This window comes from Erithacus rubecula (genome assembly GCF_903797595.1).
Source record: "Erithacus rubecula genome assembly, contig: scaffold_141_arrow_ctg1, whole genome shotgun sequence".
Lineage (NCBI taxonomy): Eukaryota > Metazoa > Chordata > Aves > Passeriformes > Muscicapidae > Erithacus > Erithacus rubecula.
The window spans coordinates 706,704-718,079 of NW_027635538.1; the positions used below are offsets into that span (position 1 = coordinate 706,704).

At 51.9% G+C, this 11,376-nt stretch overlaps 1 protein-coding gene across 1 annotated transcript in view; it reads left to right on the forward strand.

The window, feature by feature from the left end:
* SFXN5 (sideroflexin 5) overlaps nucleotides 1–11,111 on the forward strand; it is a 69,230-nt gene extending 58,119 nt beyond the window's left edge. Inside the window, exon 12 of the mRNA XM_079333110.1 lies at nucleotides 10,792–11,111. Coding sequence (XP_079189236.1) covers nucleotides 10,792–10,869 — 78 coding nt within the window. The 3' untranslated portion in view covers nucleotides 10,870–11,111. The remainder of the gene's footprint in view (nucleotides 1–10,791) is intronic.
* The last annotated feature ends 265 nt before the right edge of the window (nucleotides 11,112–11,376 follow it).

Below are 11,376 nucleotides of genomic sequence, written 5' to 3' on the forward strand. Positions count from 1 at the left end.
GGAGAGGAAGAGGAAGAGGAAGAGGAAGAGGAAGAGGAAGAAGAGGAAGAGGCAGAAGAAGAGGAAGAGGCAGAAGAGGAAGAGGAAGATGAGGAAGAGGAAGAGGCAGATGCAGAGGCAGAAGCAGAGGCAGAAGCAGAGGCAGAGGAAGGCTCTGGGCTCAGGGCGTGCCCAGGAGCCCCTCAGCTGGCTCAGGTCCCTGCCCCGCCTGTTTGGGTGGCGCTGGTGACACCCCGGGCCGGGCAGGGTCAGCAGCCAGCCCAGCCCTCTGCTCGGGGCTGTGCTTTGCTTTCCCCGTCCTGCAGCTTTGGTTGGTGACCCTGCTGCTCCTCCTTTGTTCCCGAGTGCTGAGCATCCTGCGGAGCCCCGGCAGCAGCAGCAGGGCTGGGGCTGTGGGGTCAGGGGTGCCGGGGGAGCAGGGACAGCCCAGGGGCTCCTGTCAGACACGATCTGGTTTCATGTTTACACCCCTGGCCCTGGGAGACAGGTTCAAGTATGTAAACCATCCCCTGCAAGCACAGGCTGCTGCAGGTGTGTGGGTGCTGGTGGGCATAAAAAAACATTCCTGACACCAGCTCTTTTGAGGAGCCCTGGCCCTGATGGCTGTAAGCCATTAGGAGTCAAAAGAAAGAGCTGACATCCGACAAGTCCGGATAAACAGCTAAACATTAACCCTTGGAGTGGCCCGAAAAACAGACTTAAAAGGCTCTTTGTGGAAAGAAACCTTTTTTTTTTTTTTTTTGGTGTTAATTGCTGTCTTTCTTCGGGACACCTTTCAGCAGCACCTCCTGTAAACAGAGGGGCTCCTCCCCAGATTCCTGAGCCCTCCCTGGCTCCGTGGCTCTGCTGCTCCATCCTGGCCACAAACCCAGTCCCTTCCCCTCCCCTGGACACCCCGGGGATCCTGGAATATTCCCGGAGCTGGAGTGATGGGGGATCCACAAGGATCATTCCACTCCTGGCCCTGCACAGGAATCATTAAATCACAAAATATCTTTGTTATCAAACCCAACCATTCATGCTCTTCCCTGCCTTTTTTCTGCCTTTCCCCTCTCTTGTCACACAGGGTTGGATTTGTCCTTTTTTTTTTGGTGTGTTTGGGGTTGTTTTGGCTCCTCTGCAGCAGCTCTGACAACTCCAAGAGGTGCAGGATGCAGAGGAAGGGGATCAGCTGTCCAGGCTTGCCTGCTTAGGGCTGAGAATGCCTTATTAATCACATCTCACATATACAATTATCTCGAATTGCTTTTTGAATTTCCTGCTCCCGGTGGTCTGGGGCAGAAGGAAACGTGCTGGAGGTTGGGAACCTGAGGAATTTGTTCATCTTCCCTGGAGCACCAAGGGCATCCCTGACTCCTGCTCCTCCTCCTGAGCAGCAGGAGAATCCAGGGCTCGATGTCTTCAGCAAAGAGCAGCAAATTCCTCCTTCCCTTGAGGAATTCCTGCTGGGATGAGCTGAGAGCTCATTTGCATCCAAAGGGAGGCTTTGTGATCACGTCCACATCCAGAAGTAGGATTTTTTATTTTTTCACTTCCAAGAAAGGAGAAAGTGTCTGTTCAGGTGCTTTTCATTCCAGCAAGGATCAGGAATCACAACCAAACTCTGCAATTTTGGGAGCTCTCAGGGCTGGTGACTTTTCCACCAACCCATGGCTTAGATTTTCCATAAAAAATCAGCATCTTGTGATGGGAGGGCTCTTCCAGGAAGAATTTTCTTCTTTCTGAGGAAGGTCCTGGTGAGGCCACGAGCCCTGGGGTCACCTCAGACCTTTCTGGAGCTGCTGTGGAAATGAATTTACTGTGGGAAATCCAGATTTTCCCCGTGGGCACCCATCCCACAAGGAAAAGCTCCTCAGAGCCTTGGGTGTCTCCTTTCTCTGCAGGACAGAAAGGGAATTTTGGTGAACTTGCTGTTTGAAATCTTAGTGTGTCAAAGCTTTGATTTGGGGGTTTTGGGTGGTTTGGTTTTAACCCTTGAGGTTTCTGGTGCTGTGGGCAGCCCTCTGCTATCCCAAAAAAACCTCAAACTCTGGTGCTGCCTGCTGGGGGTTGTGCTCCCAGTTTCCATAAATCTGGAATTACTGAGGCTCTGAGAGCTCAGTGCCAACCAAACCCCAAATAAAGGTTTAGAAACCTCAAAATTCCAAACAGCAGGGCCAGGCAGAGGCCAGTCCAGTTCAACCATTAATTCAGCACCACCAGAGCCACAGGGTCATTTAGGCTGGAAAAAAAAAACCTTTAAAAATCACCAAACCCAGCCATGAAGCCAGCACTGAACAATCCAGTGGAGTGGGGGAAGTTGAATCCCACAGCTGCCCCAAAAATCCTGAAATCTGCTCTGCTTCAGGGCAATTTGTCATTGCCATTGAAGCTGAAGGCAGGAAGATCCCTGGGAAACATCCCTGGCAAACAAAAAAAATGTTCCTGAAATGGAAAACCTTCAAAAAACCCCAACAGCCAAATATTCCAGGGCAGCCAAATATTCCAAAACAACCAAATATTCCCAAATATTCCCAAATATTCCAGGACAGCCAAATTTTCAGAACAACAACAACAACAACAAAAAAAATCTCCTGAATTTAACAAATATTCCAGAGCAGCCAAATATTCTAGGACAAAAAAATCTCCTAAACTTAACAACTCCCAAAAGCCAAAACAACCAAATATTCCAGGACAAATTAAAATATTCTAAGCCAAAACAACCAAATATTCCAGGACAAATTAAAATATTCTAACTTTCCTCCTTTTTTTCTTTTTTCTTTTTGTCTGAAAAAGATGTTCTGGACAGGCCTGAAAAGCATCAAAGCATCCATGGCAAAAAAAAAAAAAAAAAAAAAAAAATCTTCTGGAATTGATAAATCTCAGCAGCCAGATATTCCAGAACAGCCAAATATTCCAACTTTCCTCCATTTTTATTGTTTCAAGATACTTTAATGTCATTTCATTTAATTTAACCATTCCATGATTTTATTATTCTGATCTTGAGCTCTCAGGAGACTTTCCATGGTTTTGTGAAAAACATTTTGACAATACAAGAGTTTTTTTATGATGAAAACTGAACATTTCTTTCAAAGTCAAAAAGACTTGAGAGAAACATAAAATGAAGAGAACTCTGCTGTCACCTCTTAAATTCAAGTTCTATTATTAATTTGAAGGAAAACACAAAATTCAGGTTTCTCTCAAAACTTTTTTTTTTTTTCCCCCAACTCTGTGATTTAGGAAGAAAACTGAGTATCAATAATTAATGAGTCATTAATTGGCACTTCAGCCATGAGAGCATCTCTCAACCAGTGTGTCCAGTTTGGGGATTTTAACAAACTGGGAAAGTTGTCAGCAAAGAGCTTTCCCAGCTAAAATCCACTCCAGGCTGAAATCTGCCTTGCTGAGGAGAACCAGGAGTTTATCCAGTCGGGTTTAACAAAGCTGAGCTGCTAATCCTGGCACACTTGCATGGGGAGGGGATTCTGGCAGGACAGAGCTGAATGAGGAGCTGGAATTGGGCGTTTTGGGACATTCCAGCTGTGGAATTTTGGAGTATTTGGAGTATTTGCAGAATTCTCTCACTCTCAGGTCAGTTGTCTGCAGGTCTGTGGCAGTTCCAGGAGGAGCCAGCACTGCTGCTCTTGTCTCATTCCTTAGGGATTGATCCATGGGGGCACTTCTGTGGAGGGATGGGACCTAAAAACACATGAATTCCACCCCTGGCTGTGGGCAGGGACACCTTCAAAATACAGGGACAATTTCTGTGGGCAGGGACACCTTCCAGGGACAGGGACATTTTCTATAGACAGGGACACATTCCATGGACAGGGACACCTTCAAGGGATGGGGACACATTCCATGGACACCTTCCATGGACAGGGATATTTTCCATGGACAGGGACACATTCCATGGACACCTTCCAGGGACAGGGACATTTTCTATAGACAGGGACACATTCCATGGACAGGAACATTTTCTATAGACAGGGACACATTCCATGGACACCTTCCATGGACAGGGACATTTTCTATAGACAGGGACACATTCCAGGGACAGGGACACCTTCAAAATACAGGGACAATTTCTGTGGGCAGGGACACTTTCAAGGGACAGGGACATCTTCCAGGGACACCTTTCACTGGTCCCACAGCTCCCACAGTCCAAGGGCAGCTGCTCAGTGACCTGAAATGCTGCTGAGACACCACAAATCCATGGGACAGGATGGATCCATCCCAAGGGACTCACTGGGACAATTCCATCATTTATCAGCACTCCTGGAGAGCTGGGAAGGTGTCTGGGAGTGCAAATGGGTGGGAAACCCATGGCAAGAAAGGGAATGGAGAATCCCTGAGGGAAATGGGAAGGGAATGGAGAATTCCTGAGGGAAATGGGAAGGGAATGGAGAATCCCTGAGGAGCTGGGAAGGGAATGGAGAATTCCTGAGGGAAATGGGAAGGGAATGGAGAATTCCTGAGGGGCTGGGAAGGGAATGGAGAATTCCTGAGGGAATTGGGAAGGGAATGGAGAATTCCTGAGGGAAATGGGAAGGGAATGGAGAATCTCTGAGGGAATTGGGAAGGGAATGGAGAATCCCTGAGGAGCTGGGAAGGGGCTTAGCTGGAGCAAAGGAGGCTCAGGGACCTTGTGGCTCTGCCAGGAGGGGACACTGGGGGGATCTGGGAACAGGGAACAGGAACAGGACACAGGGAATGGCCCCAGGATGGAAACTGGGGAATTTCCCCATGGAAAGGGGGGTCAGGGATTGGAATGCCCAGGGAGGTTTGGAGCCCCCATCCCTGGGGGATTTCAGAGCCTTGGGGATGTGGCACTTGGGGACACAGTGGTGGCAGTGCTGGGGGTTCTTTGGCTCTGTGAGCTCCTTCCCACCCCCAGCATTCCCTGATCCCTGGTCCCACAGCCCTCCCTGCCCCTGGCTCGGAGATGCTGGCCCTGCCCAGTGGCCACAGGCCTGGCAGGAGGTGGCCAAGAGGAGCCAGCAGCACTGTCCCAGCAGCAGCAGCAGCAGCAGCAGCCACAGTGACCATCCTGCTCCTCCCTTCCCCCAGTCCCCATGACCCTCCCCCTCCCAAAATTGGCTGCTTTCTCCCTTCTTCTCCCCCCCTCCTTTTTTTTTTTTAATTTTTTTTTTTTTTTTTTTTTTTTTTTGGCTGAGTGATGAGCTGTATGCCAAATCCATCTGCTCCTGTCTCCCCTAGCTGCCTTCCATATCGTTCCAGGATCCCTGGCAGCCAGCCTAGACCTATCTCTCTCCCTGCACTCTCCGGAGCACATTCCTTTCTACACCTTTTCCCGAGCTGGGATAGAAATGAGTATCAACCCCAAACAAAAAGCATCTGCTTTCTGCCTGCTGCTGCCTCACCGGGCTCGCCGCGCGTCCCGCCCGTGTCGCGCCGTGCGAGCGCTCCGAGCCCCGGCGGCGCTGCCGCTTTGGGGGTCCGGGGCGCCCCGACTCCCCCGCGCCGGCTCCGCAGCGCCAGCTGTGACCATTTGTTCCTGCAGCCCACGCCAGCACGCGGAGCCAGTTCTTTATCACCCCAATTAGCCTTGTCGGAGCTGATGAGAGGAGAGAGGCTCCCACTGCAAGGGATGGGGGGAAGAGAGTGGAGAGCCGCGGGGACCCGCCGGCGGCTCCCGGCTTTGTTCCTGGGATGGAGGGGTGGGTTTTACCGGGTCGGGGGCACCGGCACTGCTCAGCTACCTCAGGGATTCCCACCTTTGTTCCTGGGATGCAGGGATGGGTTTCACTGGCTCAGGGGCACCGGCACTGCTCAGCTACCTGAGTCATTCCCAGCTTTATCCCTGGGATGGGTTTTACTGAGTCAGGGTCACTGGCACTGCTGCTATCCTGCCAGAGCTACCTGAGTCATTCCCACCTTTGTTCCAGGGATGGAGGGATGGGTTTTACCAGGTATGGGGCACTGCTCAGCTACCTGAGACATTCCCAGCTTTGTTCTTTGGGGTGGAGGGATGGGTTTCAGTGGGTGAGGGGCACTGGCACTGCTGCCATCCTGCCAGAGCTACCTGAGCAATGCTGGTCCATAAACTCTCAGCAAGGTTCAGGGCACAGCATTTCTTGGGCTTTTCCCCTTTTCCACTCCTGCTCTTGGCTGTCTGCTGGAGGGAAAGGAGCATCCTCAGGATTCACCTGCTCGCAGGGGCTGGGATGGGTTGTGGTTCATCCCAGCCACATTCCTGGGTGAGCTGGGATGAGCTGGGATGAGCTGGGATGAGCTGGGATGAGCTGGGATGAGCTGGGATGAGTTGAGTTGAGCTGGCATGAATTGGGATGAGTTGGGATCAGCTGGGATCAGCTGGGATGGACTGGGATGAGTTGAGATGAGCTGGCATGAATTGGGTTGAGTTGGGATCAGCTGGGATGGGCTGGGATGAGTTGGGATGAGTTGGGATGAGCTGGGATCAGCTGGGATCAGCTGGGATCAGCTGGAATGAGCAGGGAGCTGCACCCTGGCGCTGTCCCCAGTGAGGCTCTCCCTGGATCTGTGGTCTCACAGGGCACTGAAGGAATTCCTGCTCCTCCCACGGCCTCATTGCAGTTTCCCATGTTGGATCCCAAGCTCTCAGTGCAGCCATCAGCCCCAAATCCTGGAGTTTGTCCTGAACTCCCCCTTGCAGCCCTGTCTGGAGTGGTGCTTCCCACCCTGGGTCCCCCTGGGAGCTCCTGTCCCTCCTGGAATTCTGCTGGAATCCTTGGTGAGGGTCCTTTCCTGGGAACACCCCCAAAGTCAGGTGGGGACCCCTCCTTTGGCCTGGCACAGGCAGGGCTGGGAGGAAGAGGAGGATGGGCAGGGTTCTGACTAAAGTCAGAAGGAGTCTCAGTCTCAGGAGAGAGGAGGCTCCAGTTCAACCAGTCACCCCCAGTTTCTCCAACATCTTCCAGGGCTTGGGGAAGGTGTTTTTTGGTGTCCCCAAACTCACTGTCCCCAAATGCCACATCTGTATGGATTCTGAGCACTGACCATGTCCCCAGTGCCACATCCCTGTGGATTCTGAGCACTGACCTTGTCCCCAGTGCCACATCCCTGTGGATTCTGAGCACTGACCTTGTCCCCAGTGCCACATCCCTGTGGTTTTTCAGCACTGACCATGTCCCCCAGTGCCACATCCCTGTGGTTTTTCAGCACTGACCTTGTTCCCAGTGCCACATCCCTGTGGTTTTTCAGCACTTCCACCTCAGACATGAACTCCCAAGTCCTGCTCATCCACCAGAACAATCTCACCTCCACCCCACCCTCCCTGATCCCACCTCAGACCCTCTTGTACATCCTTCCCGTGGATGAAAACTCATCCCCCCATAGGGGAAGGATCTGTGTCCCCCCTGCACCAGGGGATGGGAGCTGGAAGCATCTCCAAACAATTATCTCATCTCTTCCTTCCACCAAGACAACCTCAGCTCTGCCTGAGCTATTCTTGCTGGGTTCCCTGTCATTTGTGCTGCAAACTTCCCACCACAGACGCCCCACACCTTCCCCGAGCCGGCGGCTGAGATATTTTGCTCTTCCCACCAGGATACTCTTCCTGCTGTTCAGCTTGGATTGTGCTGGCTGCTTCTTGAATTGTGTCCCAAGAGAGCGTGAGCACAGCTCTGCTGCTCCCTCCCTTCTCCCTGCCAGCCTCTGCACACCCCCTGTGCAGCAGCTCAGCCCCATCCCAGTGCTGCTGATCCAGCCCTGATCCACAGCTCTCCTTGGGGCTCCAGACCTTTGCAGAGGAGCCACTGGGCTGCTGGGTGTCTGTCAGACTGCCCAGAGCGGGCTGGGTTGGGGCTGCCCCATCCCCAAGGTGGAATTCATCCCAAAGAATGAATTTCAGTGATCACTGAGATCACCAGTGATCTCTGAGATCACAGAACCCAAGCTGTGCCCAATCCCCTGTGAGAATTCCCAGAACAGGCTGGGTTGGAGCTGCCCCATCCCCAAGGTGGAATTCATCCCAAAGAATGAATTTCAGTGATCCCAGGATCACTGAGATCCCATTCCCAATCTGGAACTCATCCCAAAGAATGAATTTCAGTGATCCCAGGATCGCTGAGATCCCAGAACCCGAGGTGGAACTCATCCCAAAGAATGAATTTCAGTGATCCCAGCATCAGAGAGATCCCAGAACCCAAGCTGGAACTCATCCCAAAGATTGAATTTCAGTGATCCCAGAACCCGAGGTGGAACTCATCCCAAAGAATGAATTTCAGTGATCCCAGCATCAGAGAGATCCCACAACCCAAGCTGGAACTCATCCCAAAGATTGCATTTCAGTGATCCCAGGATCAGTGAGATCACAGAACCCGAGGTGGAATTCATCCCAAAGAATGAATTTCAGTGATCCCATCCCCAAGCTGGAACTCATCCCAAAGAACGAATTTCAGTGATCCCAGCATCAGAGAGATCCCATCCCCAAACTGGAATTCATCCCAAAGAATGAATTTCAGTGATCCCAGGATCGCTGAGATCCCATCCACAAGCTGAAACTCATCCCAAAGAATGAATTTCAGTGATCCCAGCATCAGAGAGATCCCATCCCCAATCTGGAACTCATCCCAAAGATTGCATTTCAGCCTCTCTGATCCCAAGCCGTGCCCCATCCCCGCTGTGCCATCACCCCATCCCTCCATGCCGGTGCCTGCAGCCCCCTCCCCAGCCGGACATTTCCCTGCCCAGCCCCCTCCCCATCCGGACATTTCCCTGCCCAGCCCCCTCCCCAGCCGGACGTTTCCCTGCCCAGCCCCCTCCCCACCCGGACATTTCCCTGCCCAGCCCCCTCCCCAGCCGGATATTTCCCTTCCCAGCCCCTCCCCATCCGGACATTTCCCTGCCCAGCCCCTCCCCACCCGGACATTTCCCTGCCCAGCCCCCTCCCCATCCGGACATTTCCCTGCCCAGCCCCCTCCCCATCCGGACGTTTCCCTGCCCAGCCCCCTTCCCACCCGGACGTTTCCCTGCCCAGCCCCCTCCCCACCCGGACGTTTCCCTGCCCAGCCCCCTCCCCAGCCGGACGTTTCCCTGCCCAGCCCCCTCCCCAGCCGGACGTTTCCCTGCCCAGCCCCGGGCTCCGTTCCCCGTTCCCGGTGCCAAACCCCGGCCCGGGGCGGGCGGTCCAGCCGCGGGATGCGGAGCCTTCCCCGCAGCACCGGGAGCGGCGCTGAAGTTGCTAATAATGGCACGAAAAGAAAATATGCTACATCTGTTATGGATAGCAGTACAAAATTAGCTGATCACACCTCTGACACCCAAGATGTCTTCACTTAAAATACTCGTTGGCTTTACTTTACATAATTTGCTGATTATATTTAAAAGAAATACAATTTTGCAATTACTGTTCTTTCTGGTGTGCTATCTATGCATCATTTTCTTTTTATGTTTATATATTTCTCCTTCATTAGTGCAGTCTGAAGGGTGATTAGATCCCTTCAAACATTTTACAGAGGTTAAACGTTGATTAAGATTTAATTATTACTGTAAATAGCTTGGAATGACATATGGTGCAAAAACCTGACATATGTGCATTTGAATAAATGAAGTGCTATTTCCCATGATGCTTCAGTAGCTGTTTAACAGCTTTGCTGAAGGGTTATGTTGCACCTCATGTTAAGATTGCTTTGATGTTATATTTTGTTGGGTTTTTGCAGCTGAAAGCTAAGAACAGTTTTTCCAGTTTTTAAAAACATTGAATATTTTAAATACCTAAATTGTTTTGCACAAATTTTTGCTAATTTGTCTAACTAGGTTAAACATTTTCAAAAGCATTTCGATTTTTAACGTGGGTTCCTCGCATTGTGTCGGCAGCAGAGTGGGTTCCATGTGCGGGATTTCGAAAATTCCAATTTTTCTGAGGTGTCCTGTCCCGGCTGGGAATGGGGACTGGGAGTGCCACAGATCCCTGCTGGGGGTGAAGAGATTCCAAATTATTTCAGAGCAAGGGGAAGCTTCAGGAGAAGCTGCTGGAGGGGAAAAAAATAAGGAAAGGGGTGGAGATGGAGAAAAGGGCAGGAAGGGTTTGGCTGTGAGGGTGGAGTTGAGCCAGGCTCTTCCCTCCTGGCACTTTGGCTTTGCCTGGTCCAGCTTTGGGCTGCAGGGAAAGGAAGGGGTGGAAAATTGGGATGGAAAGGAAGGGATGGAAAATTGGGATGGAAAAGAAGGGATGGAAAATTGGGATGAATGGAAGGGATGGAAAATTGGAATGGAAAAGAAGGGATGGAAAATTGGGATGAATGGAAGGGATGGAAAATTGGAATGGAAAAGAAGGGATGGAAAATTGGGATTGATGGGAAGGGATGGGAAATTGGGATGGATGGAAGGGATGGAAAATTGGGATGGAAAGGAAGGGGTAGAAAATTGGGATGGATGGGAAGGGATGGAAAATTGGGATGGATGGAAGGGATGGAAAATTGGGATGGAAAAGAAGGGATGGAAAACTGGGATGGAAAACAGGTGGAAAGGAAGGGATGGGAGCTGGGCTGGAAATGAAGGGATGGGAGCTGGGATGGGAAGGAAGGAAGGGATGGGAGCTGGGCTGGTGGGAAGCGTTGGAGCTCAGACACTCTATAATTCATCATCTCTAATTCTATAATCCATCCAGCTCTGCCAGGCAGAGAACGTGCAGCATTCCCTGTGCCACAAACCCCTCCAGATCAGGGAGGGGGCTGGGGCTGCAGCACAGCACGTGAAACAGCAGCTCAAGGCGTGACTGGCACAGAATTAATCCCATCTCCTCCCTCCCCTCCCCAGTTGCTGGATCTGCTCTGGGTCTGATCCTGCTTCTCTTTGCCTTTGCAGATCGAGACATCCCAGCTGGAGCCAGAGATTGCCATGGCCACCAGCAGCAAGACTGTGGTCTACAACAAAGGGTTGTGAGGGCCAGAGGAGAATCCCAGCCCTGGAGGGCTGGGGAGGGAAGAGGGGGAACTCCAGACCCCCCCTGGGAGAAAGCAAACAAGAAGAAGATGAAATCATAGAGCTCAGCCTTAGGAGCTGCTCCTGGCAGCCCAGGAGGGAATTAACACCTGCACAGAACTGACACCTCACACCACTGGAAAAGATTCACATTAAAAGTTTTAACCTAGCAACAGGAGCAGCCACTACAACAAATAAAATCCCCTTGAGCAGCTAACAGAGGTCAGAGTCGCTGGCACTGCACGGAGGGAGTTGAGGGGTGAGCCCAGAGCTGGCTGCAGGACACAGACATCACCCAACATCACCCAGCACAGCTCCTGCTCACAGAGCCCAGCCCCCCGATGCTGCTCAGCACCGTGCTTTGATTGATCAGGATTGATCAGGGCCCTGGGAATGCCTGGCAGGGAGTTCCTGCCCATCCCACCCTGCTGAAGAGGAGTCCCAGCTCAGTGTGCCCACCAAGGGCTC